This window comes from Penicillium canescens, assembly GCF_028828765.1.
Source record: "Penicillium canescens strain IBT 15451 chromosome Unknown utg000011l_segment0_segment0, whole genome shotgun sequence".
NCBI classification, from domain to species: domain Eukaryota; kingdom Fungi; phylum Ascomycota; class Eurotiomycetes; order Eurotiales; family Aspergillaceae; genus Penicillium; species Penicillium canescens.
The window spans coordinates 2,629,785-2,643,086 of NW_026703973.1; the positions used below are offsets into that span (position 1 = coordinate 2,629,785).

General features: G+C 48.1%; 5 protein-coding genes across 5 annotated transcripts; 3 read left to right on the forward strand and 2 right to left on the reverse strand.

The window, feature by feature from the left end:
- Window positions 1-968: 968 nt before the first annotated feature.
- On the forward strand, window positions 969-2,223 carry N7446_013723 (uncharacterized protein; the record flags this gene model as incomplete). Its single annotated transcript, XM_058522463.1, has 3 exons — window positions 969-997; window positions 1,061-1,404; window positions 1,469-2,223. The coding sequence occupies 3 exons, from the start codon at window positions 969-971 to the stop codon at window positions 2,221-2,223; spliced, it is 1,128 nt and encodes a 375-aa protein (XP_058365940.1).
- A 2,298-nt stretch (window positions 2,224-4,521) lies between these two features.
- On the forward strand, window positions 4,522-5,037 carry N7446_013724 (uncharacterized protein; the record flags this gene model as incomplete). Its single annotated transcript, XM_058522464.1, has 1 exon — window positions 4,522-5,037. The coding sequence occupies one exon, from the start codon at window positions 4,522-4,524 to the stop codon at window positions 5,035-5,037; it is 516 nt and encodes a 171-aa protein (XP_058365941.1).
- Window positions 5,038-6,499: 1,462 nt separating this feature from the next.
- On the reverse strand, window positions 6,500-8,006 carry N7446_013725 (uncharacterized protein; the record flags this gene model as incomplete). The annotated part of the gene is made up of 2 exons (XM_058522465.1): window positions 6,500-7,836; window positions 7,895-8,006. The coding sequence occupies 2 exons, from the start codon at window positions 8,004-8,006 to the stop codon at window positions 6,500-6,502; spliced, it is 1,449 nt and encodes a 482-aa protein (XP_058365942.1).
- A 230-nt stretch (window positions 8,007-8,236) lies between these two features.
- N7446_013726 (uncharacterized protein) lies at window positions 8,237-10,046 on the forward strand (the record flags this gene model as incomplete). Its single annotated transcript, XM_058522466.1, has 4 exons — window positions 8,237-8,340; window positions 8,392-8,498; window positions 8,563-9,182; window positions 9,243-10,046. 4 exons carry the CDS (start codon window positions 8,237-8,239, stop codon window positions 10,044-10,046), a joined length of 1,635 nt encoding a protein of 544 aa, XP_058365943.1.
- Window positions 10,047-10,983: 937 nt separating this feature from the next.
- Window positions 10,984-13,270, reverse strand: N7446_013727 (protein kinase COQ8; the record flags this gene model as incomplete). The annotated part of the gene is made up of 2 exons (XM_058522467.1): window positions 10,984-12,148; window positions 12,196-13,270. The coding sequence occupies 2 exons, from the start codon at window positions 13,268-13,270 to the stop codon at window positions 11,049-11,051; spliced, it is 2,175 nt and encodes a 724-aa protein (XP_058365944.1). The 3' UTR covers window positions 10,984-11,048.
- Between the last annotated feature and the right edge of the window lie 32 nt (window positions 13,271-13,302).

A 13,302-nucleotide genomic window follows, 5' to 3' on the forward strand; every position in this document is an offset into this window, starting at 1 on the left:
GTTGGTGAGAACTGGCAGGTAGGCGGGTTAAATAGATCTCATAAATCATCGATCCACTTTAAACCTTTAGTTTACATGCAAGAGAGATGGCTGCGGCATACCTATCATATACAAAATCCTGCTCCCGCAAACTTGTTGACTCTTGGTGCTCCATTGGTGGCCAATAAGTTGGCCGAACAAATTATTGTTGCGTCACAAAAGTCGGAATCAATCTATTGGTACATGTGTAGAGATCTCATTCTGACACACTTTGCGCATATGTTTAGATTATCGCACTTGGAAAAAGAAGCCATGAAAGATCATATGATGATCTTAATATAGAAATGACCCACGTGGCTAGAATTGTGGCGCGGACGAATATGAACGTAGAGACGATACCGAGAGCCATTTGAAAGGGCTTCGATACTAACTACAAGAGAAGATCAGGGACGAAAAGAAGCTTGAAAATATGTATTTCATGGGGGACGAGGATTTGAATATAGTCTTGTGTCCTTCTGGCTTTTAGACAGGGTACATAGTACACGTCTATCATTTTAGTGACGTTTCAGCCAGTATTATCATCAAGAACCATAGCCAACAGATTAAGAACGTCCAGTCTCAGTTACTTTTAGTATAAAATATGACTGTTTATTTGCTCTCACAAATAAAATATATTCCTCGAACACGAAGTTGCCCATCCCGGAGAAAATACATGTACATGTACTAAGTAGCCCAGTAAGAAACCCCTCCCTGCAAGCCCCTGTCAAATCTCGCCTCACCCTGGAAATCAGCTGGTTGGGTATTGATACATGTCCAGATGCCATTTTTGACCAGCCAAGGGTTCTGCCTATTGGCCTGCCCTATATTCCAAATCGTACTTGTTTGTTCCCCGCCCTTAACAAATTCCCTACTTAAGCCCAACATCTCCTGGTCAACTTGTTTGCTTTTATTATTTTCTTGTGAAGTTATCATTCTGTCTATTTGTCATGATGTCTTCTGTTTCTGAGAAACCTGCAAAGTATTTTACCCCAGACTCAGCGTGTCACTACAATACCTCAAACTCACTCTTACTCCTACACAGGTCAATCTTCACCAAGAAGCCGATCCAAATCGAAGTGGGAAGAGAAAATCTGATTTACTATGTTCATCATGGGGCTCTTGAGGCGTGTCCTTCATTTGATATCGAGTTCGAGTATATGCTCGACTGGAGTGCCTTTGACGAACAAACTGTTGAATGTGTCTTGAGCTTCCTTTACACTGGAGACTACCCAATCAATCTTCCTATTCCTGAGGCAACTGAGGGGAAGAAGGAATTCACAGATGATGCAGAAGAAGAAATGGTGGAAGAGCCGGAGGATGAAGATACAGCAGAAGAGGAAGAGCCGGAGGAAGCGGTAGAAGTGGAAGAAGAAGAGCCAGAGGAAGGTAAGCTCATATCAATTCCTCTTATGTCATGACCAGAGAGTTTAACACCAGAATATCAATATAGAACCCCAGTCCTCAGCAACAGAACCAACATCGCCATCACCAGACATGGAGATCACACACGGACGACGGTGCAAATCAGCAACAACATCGACACCATCGGTGTCACGTCCACAATCCGAGTCAGGAGACGGTTTAATCGCTCGACCCCTAACACCCATTCGAGATTGCCCAGGAGTAAGACTTCCTGACGAATTCACGCCACCGAAAAGGCAAGAAGAGCCCCAAGAAAGCGACGTCGCGGAAATATACCTTCACGCCAAGGTCTACTCCTTCGCCTGTCATTACGACTTCATAAAGCTGAAAGGATTTACACTGAATCGCCTAGCTCAAATTCTTGATCGTCTCCAGCGAACACAGCTGGATCTATTCCCATACCTGGCTGATGCAATTCGATTGATTTATACCACGACTGAGGATGGTGACTCGGCGAGGTACCTGCTTTCGCAGTTCGTTGCGCTGAAATATACCACTCTGTTAGGCGAGGAGATGAACAAGCTTGTTACAGAGGGAGGTGACTTTATGGTTGATGTTTCTGGGAAGCTTGCGCGAAAGATTAGCTCGATGACATTGGAAGAGACGGTTGAGGAACTTACCACGAAAATTTCAGAGTTGGAGTTGGAGGCTGCTGCTGATCGGGAGGCTTTGAAGAGTTTAAAGGAGGAGGTTGAGGGTTGGGAGAATTGGAATCGGCAGCTTGCTTATGCGCAGCGGAGGAAACAGGGGGAGAAATATCCGATCTTTACATATGAAATCTGAGATTTGAGACTCTAAGGGCGACAGTCGAGGAGGTCGAGATACAATTTGGGCAATGGAGGTTGAAATTCATGTCTACGGCAGTCAGATGGAAATTGGATCACACTTGACTGAACAGAGGCTATAGTCACAAGTTTAGTTTTACATTCTGCAAACTACCTCATTTATTGACATGATTGCTCCTTATGTATCCATAATGTATACAGAATATGGTACTATCCAGATAATTTTTGACAAGTATATGTCTCCCATTTATACTCTCAAGGATAGCCTACAATGCATGCCCTATCCGGGCCTCGCATCTATGCTTCATCACCAAATTGGCTCTGCCGTCCACTTGTATCGGAGGTGCATCCGGTTTTATCATCTTTCAGTTTTTCCAGCTCATCAAAGGTTGGCGTGAAGTCGGATTCTCGTGCCGTTTTGTTGACAAAGAAAAAGCTGCTGATGTGAGTTACAACGTTTTCTACCATCATTTTTCGTGGCATATAACATTACTAGACTAAATGGTAGTTGCAGGAATACCGGATACATGATCTTGCAGGGTTTGGGCTGATGGAAGGGGGTGCGCCATGGCCCTATCCACTCATCATGAATATATTTGAGCAGCTAGTAGCAACATATCCCCTGAGAATGACAACGGAAGCACACAAGCAGGTCCACACTATAAGCCATGGCTTTAGTCGTGGATCTTCTGGCCCATATTGTCACCACTGCAAGAGAGGCTATCCCAGCCGGGCATGTCATACATTGCACGAATGGCTACGCGGGGCACCTGCTGCTCCGCTGCATGGCCATTGAGTGCCACTTAAGGGAACAGTGGCCGTCCGAGGTCTCGGTGAACGCCTACCTAATCGGGGCAGAGATACTTCCTGGAGTCTGCATCATGCTCCTCAAAGGGACCCTAATGATGGGAGAATTGCTAGTGAAGTATACTATCTACAACAAAACGTCAGTCCAGGGTATCTACTCTTTGGCGACGAGAAGACGACACCAGCGGAGGCGTTGACCTCCAACGACTCGGAGCAGCAGGAGTGCGCTGTGGAGCACCTTCGAGATGAACTTCCTGCGTTATTTGGCCTCCAACGCTCTGCCACTGACGGCTTGGTCAGTAATTGGACAGGTGTGATGGGTTTTACTGCAGATGGTCTGCCTCTTGTCGGGAGAGCGCCAAGCTCTGTTTCTGGGCGCTATGGACAGGGCGAATGGATAGCTGCCAGCTTCAACTGAATGGACATGTCAATGTGCACTCAGGAAGGTGAAGCAATTGCACGCATAGACTTGGATGAAGATATCGTAGATTGATTTCCGGAAGCTTATATCCTCTCACCTTCATGGCTTCAGACTGGCTGAATATCGGGAACACCAAGAAGGAGCTGGGGCATATGTTTCCAGGCGGCACGGAGGAAATGATCAAGTCTAGAATATGAACGGCGTTCACAGCGAGGGCCTTGGAGAAGTGATGTACAACAGGTGTGATTTATATACAAGGCCACTGATAAAGTATCGGACAATCTGTACACGAATGCCTCGAAGCGAGTATACAGTTTCATGCATTGTGTTTTCACCCTACTTTGATATCTCTTTTCTCACCTCATTTTTACCCAGTTTTAAAGTGCCTCAGCTTGTAGTTGTCTAAAAAAAGTAGATTAACCGTGTAATTTATACGGAGGCGGGAGTGGGAAAGGACTTATGGCTTATGCCTCCAGACAGGAGCTGATCCCGTAGCGAAAAGATAAGGCTCCAAGCTCGGGTCAGCTGACTTGGCCTTAAATACAAGCGCAATTCGAAAGACAACTTTCACTTGGAACCGCATTATATTCCATACAATAGTCTATTTCGGTATAGTGTACCATTGTATTTCTATTTCATCCTCTGTCTGGACACAGTTCTTTCCCCCGCACCATTTGCTGCCACATGGAACCAACCCAGGGAAGGAATACCAGTGCAACCCCACGAACTTGTGACCGATGCTTCAGGCTCGTATGTGTTACTACCTGGGCAGACAATTTTGATTGCCTGAAACAATTTTTCATGATACTGACGTCTTGACAGAAGACTCAGTGCGACCTTGTGGACCCCTGCTCTAGATGCAGGCGGCTGGGCATCACATGTACAACTAACAGGCCCGTTCGGCCCAGAGGCAGACCTAGAGGTCGAGCACGAAAGAATGCAACAAAGCCTGCAGACCGTCGGCATTCATATGCGACACATTCGTCGCTGGTTGCTATACAGCAATCGCTTGAACATACCCCCGACTATCATTTGGATTCCTCAGTGGCCACTGAGCTGCTGGAATATATGCTTCTATCCGCCCGCAGTCTTGGAATCTACTCCATATTACCCACAATTGCAGAGCCATCGCAACCAACTGATGGTAACTCCGAAGACCGTGATGCGGATGTGGTTCTTATCGCCGGCAGTCTTCTCATTCCAGGTCTGACTTATGCTTTGCTTGCAATCGCACTTGAGCTACGATACAACAGTCTGCCACAATCTGGGATAGAGCATGCCCATCTCAACAAAGACTCGCTCCGGACAAGCTCCCTCGCGCATATACCCAACCTTTCTTGGCAGTACCAACCACACATTTCCGACGCTATATCTCTTCTATTTCTCAGCTTCACCTGGTGCTTTGATAAGGATTTATGTGAGATCTCTTTGCGCTGGAACTCTCTAGCCCGGGTCATCCTCACAGATGCTGCCCGTAACCACGCCAAAGAAGTTCCCGCCGTTCGACTGCTTGAGCAACGGTTCGTCTCTCTCTCCACCAAGCAAGGAAACCAGAGAATAAGGTGTGCAATGGGCAATAATTAATTTATCATATCATGAATGATAGAACTTTCGAGGGGATCACTTTGCAAGAAAGGTCTGTTGACACAACGGTCTACTGAACATACCTCGCGGTTGTGCCTAACTTGCTTGAATCTTTCTGACCAGAATGCAGAGTACTCTCCCTCCTGCACTTTAGCTGCCCATTGATAATAAATCAAGCAAGCTCTACGGATGCTTTTCTGAATTACTCATCCGAAGTGCCCTCTCGCGACCGGAGCTTACCAGCTGATAACAACGAATTGACAAGTGCCTTCTTTAAGATGTTCAACTATCTAGCCGGGTAGGTCAACATATTGTTCTTTGCGATACTTGATTGGGATCTGACGCAATAGATGTCAGTGCTGCCGGACTTGTTCTCAATGAACCAGAACCGAAAAGTCGTGATTGGAGGGATGCATATGACCGCCTCGAGGATTTCTTCCTTTGCTTTCCACCCTCTTTGCTCAAGTTCAATGACATTGAACATGCATATCAAGCAGAGGCCATGGTCTGGATGCATGGTCTGCTCATACTTCTTCGTAAGACCCCATCCCATTCGCATAAAACGGATGCCTCTGACTAAGTGATACACAAGATACCAAACGGGACTTGGTAGATATTTTACTTGATCCGCAAGTTCTCAGCCAAGAGGTGATTCCATACGCTTTAGGTCATTCTCTGTTATTGGGAGAGGTTTGTCAATTTCCTTGCCCGATCCTATACATGAACCATTCTTGGCACACATGTGATTGCAGTAATAGTCTACATGTGTCGTGATCTTTTGGAGTAGACACCTTCCGACTGACCTGATGCAGATTCTACCTACATTGCAACGTTTGGATCGTCACCTTGAAGGGCTTTCTCCCGCGGTTGTATACTTCCTTGTGTTATCATGTGCAGTGCACATAGTCGCTCTTTGGCAATATTCGCCGGGAGACGACATAATGGCGACTGCTGGCATTAACGAATCTATTGCACAGCCGTTACTAGTACCATCTAAGTTGGCATCATCTTGTCAAAAACATCTTGAAGTACTATCCGTTGTTACGAAGTGCTGCCAGAGGTACAACTCACCGTTGCTAGCGGAAGTTCGAGATCTACTAAAATTTTGCTATACCCGGGTCGTCGATGGGATCTATAGTACTAAGAGCATTTCAGCCTCCGTGTTGATGCTATATCGTTGGAAAGAGAGGGGAACTGGTATCATTCCAATGAATCAGTCCGCGGCACTCGAACAGTGGACTTTCTTTCAATCGACAGAGGAATATATCCATGACTACTTGGCAAAACCTACCGAACAAGCAAGATCGGCCATTGAAGAAGTTTGCTCGCCAGGAAGCAGGATTTGCGAAGAGGGATATTTTGACTTCTCTATTTTGATACCTTAACGACTGAAGACCATTTATCAGTTTCAGGGAAGTCTTAATATTCAACATCAATATATATTCCTTGTGTGGCTTGCAGGCTACAACAGTGGTAAACAAAGCTGAAATTCTCTGCTCAAATTGTCAAGATGGAGGTAGTTGCTCGACCAGCTCAACATTCCAGAACTGTGACTGTAAGACTCAAATCTCCGCCATAGTTCCTGCAGCAGCGTTGCTAAGTGCGTTAGATGCTCTATGCCGAAGCACTGTTGCATCCGCTGCAGAAGCGACAGTATCTCACCCTGAAGACCGGGATTGTTCCCGCACTCATTCGCGACGACTAGAAGAGGCCATGTCATAACATTCATTATTGTGATGCGTTGCTCATCTACGAGATTGAGTAGAGCTCTGAATCCCAAGAGCATTTCCCGTATGAATTTTGCAGTGACATCCTTTCTGTCAGAGAAAATCGGCACAAAGACGCTGGTGCAGAAGCCACCTCTCCACAGGTAGAGCAGCGCCGCCTTTCTCATTATCTCCCATGCGCTTGTCAGAGCGAAGGCAACAGGCATGGAAATTCTAGTGGGCAAATTTGGCGGCCGCCACAAAACCAGCACGATCTCTAACATATTCAACATTTGTGCATGGGTGTCATCTGTCGGGGTGGCGATTGGGCCAGGTACGGATGACCCAGTTCCTTGGCCTACCAAAGTCGCGTCATAAAGCTTTCTGACGAGGGTTCGCAGTGAAGCTGGGCAGTCAGGCAGATTCATATCTTCTAACACAGCGGACATGGTGGCTACAATGGTCAACAGAGACTTCGGATATCCCGCAATAACCTCCAGAGAAGAGAAATCGGATTCACAGGGCGTGCCGGGAGGACAAATATTCCATTCTAGCCACGCTCTTCTGCTATTTCCAGGGCGGCCCAGGGAGAACACGCCGATGTCCAGATGTGCGGCCATTTCCTTGACCAGCCGACCTAGGCCGGTGCCACCTGTAACGTCTGTGTCCAAGGATTCAATCAATGATATCATGCCAGTCACATGGAATGACCAGTCATGGGCTCCCTCGGCCCGCATATTTCTGGGAAAGCCAGCTATCGTTAAAAGCAATACAGAGCCCAGGACTTCGAGGGCAACATCGTGGCTGGCTTCGACGATGTGCAGACAGGCAATGTTCTCTCGAAGGCCGATCAATGCATCATGATACGACTCAAGAGAGGATGTCTTAGGGGACCATAGCTGCGGCTGAGATTGCTCGCCATCCACCGTGTCAAAGGTAGATGATGGATATACAGTGGCTCGTAAACGGTCAGCCAGTGCCAGTAGGGCAGTTCGAATGCTCCGGTGAGATTTCGCGAGTTTTAACAACTCATCCAAGAAGGGCACGCCTGATTCATTGATCGTAGTGAATCTAACCCTAGATATGCGTATCACTTTATTGCGAAGTGTGTTAGCCACATGGTATAGAAAGCATGCGGACAAGCTACGCACGCAACCGAATGGCCTGATTCTCGGGGCCAGAAAGGACAAGCCCGCTCCTGTGCAGCTCAAAGGGCTCCGAAGATGCCGCCCCGTAGCATGTTGTGTCTTGGCTGCAATCCATAAGACCAAGTTCGCAACGAGAAAGGGAAGATGGGCATGACGACCCCACGTGGATACCGTATGGTAAGATAATGGTATTGGTATGGACCTCTGGCAAATCCCCGCCGAAGTATAAAATGTCAAAAAGCGCCGACGGAGATTTTCCCAGATCTTCTACATCTACAAATATTCCCGCCAAGTTTCCATTATATGGATTTACCATCGAAAGGTTTCCCTAATCCTAATTACACTATGACTTCGAACGCTCCAACCCTTGCTGTCTTCTATCATGCTCAAAATATCGAACCTAACACCCGCGGCAGCTTCGGTATATACTCCGACCTAATCCGTTCAAAGCAAGTCGCATGGCGTGTCCCATCATATCTCAGCTGCTAACGTACATGAAGTCCAGGATCGACGAAGCCAGTCTGTGCTGGTATCTGGGACCTTGACCTCGATACGCCATCTTCACCTTTCGTCGTGATGCAAGATGAGGTGAAATATGTTGTTAAAGGTAAAAAAATGTACAACTCTGCCATGTTTACAAATTACTTGGCTAATTTTTTTAATAATTACAGGGAAGATCGTTGTGAAGGACGAAGTGACCAGTGAAACACATGTTTTGGTGCCCGGATCTTTACTATGGATTCCAGCCGGGGCGAAGGTGTCGATTGTCTCGTCGCATGACCTGCGGGCAATTTACTTTGAGTCTAGATTTATGGCGTCCGCTCAACACCCCGGCACCTCACAGGCAGAGGCATTAAAGATCAAGCTGAACGGACTTATTGCTAAATACGTGGAGCAAAATCCAGCCTCAAAAAGGCTACACGATCGGGCGCGACAGAGCCTACCAGACGGCAGCACCCGCTCGGTTCTGGCATCGAGCCCCTTTCCCCTATCCATCAAATCTGCACAGGGATCGTGTCTCACTTCGGTTGACGAAAAAGTCTACGTGGATTACGTATCTGATTTCACCGCCGGCCTTTTTGGTCACTCGAATCCAACAATTCAAGAAGCTATCACTCAGGCTGCGAGCAATGGGTTCAGTCTGGGAGCCGTGACCGAGCTAGAGGCTGAGCTTGCCGAGTCTCTCAAGGCACGATTCTCTAGCATTGATCTCATTCGGTTCTGCAACTCGGGCACTGAAGCAAATACTTATGCACTTGCGACTGCGCTGAACTATACAGGACGCAAGAAGGTGAGTTCATAGGGAGCTTGCGCTGAGATAGGCCCTGTTCATGAGCTTATTGTACTACAGGTTCTTGTTTTTGACCGAGGTTATCACGGCGGAACGCTCACGTTTGACAACGAGTCAAACCCACTCAACATACCACATGAATATATCATTGGAACTTACAACGACATTGAGAATACTCGCTCTGTTTTGGACTTCGAAATCGGTGCCATACTGGTGGAGCCAATGCAGTGTTCCGGGGGCATGCGTCCGGCTACTAAAGAGTTCCTGCTCTTCCTCCGAGAGGCAGCCAACATCCTCGGGGCAGTGTTGATTTTTGATGAGGTGGTTACATCCCGGTTGGACTATCACGGTGTGCAGGGCAAGTTTGAAATCAAACCCGATATGACTACCCTTGGCAAGTACATCGGAGGTGGCATGCCATTCGGAGCCTTCGGAGGCAGGAGTGAAATCATGGGGCAGTTCAACTCTAAATCGGGCGGTAGGAAGCAGTTGTCTCACTCCGGCACTTTCAATAACAACATCTTCACCATGAGTGCAGCCGTCGCGGCATCGAAGATTGTGACCAAAGAAGCCATCGACAAAACTAACAAGCTCGGGGAGAAAGCCCGTTTGGGCATGAATGCCATTCTCCAGACAGAGAACAAAAGCAACAAAGTTACTGCTGTGGGCTGCGGAAGTTGTGTTGGAATCCACTTCTCGGGACCCGATGCTGAAGTTCTCCGTGAAATATGCTACTTTCACAATATTCTTCAAGGATTGTGGATCGGCCGTCGTGGCTTCTTAGCCTTCAATTTCGCGCACACCGGAGCAGATGTGGACGTCTTCCTCGCCTCTTTCAAGTCATATGTAGATATTTATGTCTGATGAAATGAAGGAGATTGCTGCAATTTTTAGTGCAACTCTTGAGTTCGATTAGTATAAGAGCCCCCATTGTAAAAGCCATGGTTAAATTATATATTCGAGAGGCAATGTTGCAATGTTCGTATGTTATGAGAAAGGTAAATAGGTAAATTCGGCGTGGTTCTGTGGCTTCCTATACATTTCTCATTCTTGATGTGAACTAACTTATATCCTCACACTGTGATTGGCTCCATTGGACATTTATTTCGCTTCCTTAACACACTTGGCGTGCATATACCGCGGCTTAAAGTCCGATTGATATGCATATATAGCTTACTCCGTACGGAGTACTTATGTACTTGATTTCCTCTGCCACTTGTTGGCGTTCTCTTTCCCTATTAGTGCTCAGGCCTTGCCGCTTTTTGCTCACTAAGTAGATCTGAGTAGACCTTTGACATTTCACGCGGGACTCGTACTTTTATCATCGAATTAAGAAGGAGAAAACATGAAGTCCTAAAAAGGTTCTTTAGTCTTTTATTGTATAAGCAATTTATACTAGGGCTAACGAGGAACGATGTTTACACATATTCGAACACTCCATATGCAATGAGGTCCTACCACACATATCGTATATCACTGCTTAAGCAAACTTAGAGCCTTGCCAAGGCATGCTGTGGATTAGCAGTTGTGATGTAGATGGGCTCTACTCTGATTCATTCTAGATATTAACCCAAAGCTTAGTCTTGCTCAACAAGAAACTAAGTAGTGATCACGTGAACCTCACAAACCTTATTTATCAATTGTGTGTGTGTGTGGACAACTAGTAATCCCAATCGCGGAACAAGAGTGATTCTCCTACCAAATTAGGTCCCGGGTTAAGTTGTGGAGTTGTACCTCACTTTTCTCCCGGCTCTATAGAAAACTCACAGCTTGAGACAAAAATGATATTGGAGTGTAGTATGCAGTATATAGTACAATTACAAATCTAAAATACATTCCCTCTATCCATGTATGCTCCCATATAATTTACACCTTCAATCCCCTCGCCTCCGCCTTACTCACAGCATCTGCAAACAACTGCTTACAAGGAACAGCACTCCCAAGCCTAGCACAAAGCAAGAACGCCCCACTCAACTTCCGATGCAAACTATAAGTCTCCTCAGGCGGCGGCGCCAACCGCTCACGAATCATAAGTGGAATAAGCGCGCGCACGCGATCCGTGATAGTCTGATTACTGAAATCATACAAATCAGGCGAAGAAAGCATAAACGGCTCGGCGAGGGTTGTCATCGACGAAAGATGCGCGTCGACCATGGCAGGTGATTCCATACCAGTTAGGTAACCCAATTCGATGGAGAGGTCGTGGCAGGTCTTTTTGTCGTTGCGGGTTGCTGCGACGAGGGTGCGTACGTAGGTCGAGATGAATTTTTCGGGGTAGGCGCGGGAGGCGCCGAAGTCGAGGAGTTCGAGTTTGTTTGTTGCTGCGTTGTATAGGAAGTTTGTCCAGTTGGGGTCTGTTTGCATGTAGTGGAATTCGATGATTTCGCGGAGGCAGAGGCGCATTATCTGGGTGCCGATCCAGTCGCGTTGGGTTTGGGTGAAGTCTTGGATTTTGGTTACGGCTACGCCGTTTAGCATTTCCATTGTTAGGACTTGTTTTCCCGAGGCCGAGGGGATTATTTCTGGGACCACAAAAACGGGGTCGTCGGCGAGGAGGGAGCGGAATTTTGAGGCGCCTTCGGCTTCGCGGATATAGTCGCATTCCCAGGCGAGTTCCGTGCGTGCGTTGGCGATTGTCTTGTCGAGGTAGAGGCCTTTGGGGAGGAGGCGGGAGGCTGTTAGGAGGATGGAGAGGTTGTTCAAGTCCGAGTCGATTGAGTCGGCTACGCCTGGGTATTGCACTTTGACAGCCACGGGTTCACCGGTGCTGGCCAGGACGGCCGAGTGGACTTGGCCGATTGAGGCAGCGGCCATGGGGACCTCGTTGAAGGTTGTGAAGAGGTCGCGCCAATTTGGTCCGAGGTTATCGGTCAAGACCTTGTCGCGCTGCCAGGCGGGCATGTAGTCTGCGCGATCTTGCACGCGCTGCAGGACTTGTTGGATTGGTTCGGGGAGCATATTGGAGTCTAGACAAATGAGCAGACGAAATAGTGAGAGGGTGAATGCAACATACCTTGAATGCTCAGCATCTGTCCTAGCTTGAGAGCCGCACCACGCATCTTGGACAGCTTAGCCACCATGCGTTCCATATTACCAGGACTGAACATGATCGACCCGCTGTCCTGACTACCAGTAGCCCGTCGGAAACCTTCGCCGACAGCACCAAAAGCCATCGAGGTAGCCAGACCACCATACTGCCATAACCGTCCCAAACGAGAAGAAGGCACACGCGACTCCAACATCTGGTATGTCTGAGGCACGCCCACAGTCTCGGCACTGGGCACGACATCTTCAGCAACACTAGCAGCCAACTCCTCCATTTCCTGGGTCTCAGATTTCACAGGCTTGGTCTCTGCCAACTTCCACTCCCTCCTCGGCGCCGGCTTGCCAGACATCATACGAGACACCCGCGGACTGTGAAACAAACCCTGAATCATCTCCTCGGACATCTCCTCACCCGCCTCAACCTTTTTGGCTGTCTCCGGCTCAACAGGGGAGTGGAAAACATCGGCATTCAACCCGTCCGCCACGACCTGTTCACCACCTGCAACCTTGGGTACCTTGACCCTCGGCAAGCTTGACAACTCAGGCGCCGACTGACTGGACGGTTGATAGAAGACATCCTGTTGCTTACTGACATTCAATGCGTCGGGTTTCTCATCGCCGACATACTGTGCCGTCTGAGTGGGGACCTGTGACTCGGCCTGGCGTTGTAGTCTGCGGGCTTGATCCGGCGGTGGCGACGTTGATGTTACACCGGCGGTGTTGGTGGTGGTGGTGGTGGTGGTGGTAGTAGTAGTGGTTGTATTGGCCGATGTCGATGCCGACGTGCTTAGATCGGCGGACGGGGGTGTGTGGGAGTTGGCCGAATCGCTCGGTGGCGAGGGTTCATCGAATCGGCGCGCGAGAGCGGCCGCGGCTTGTGCGGTCAGGATTAGGCCCTCTGTTTGGGCTTTGATGCCCTTGGTCAGGGACGACGTGCGGGTATAGACATCTAGCTGCTGTTGCCGGATGGAGAGGTGTTTTGCGGCTACCGTTTTGGAGACATTGAGGAATTGGATGGCGTCTAATAGACGCTTACCTGACATGGCGGACAATGAGAGAAGAGACAAAGCTCCGG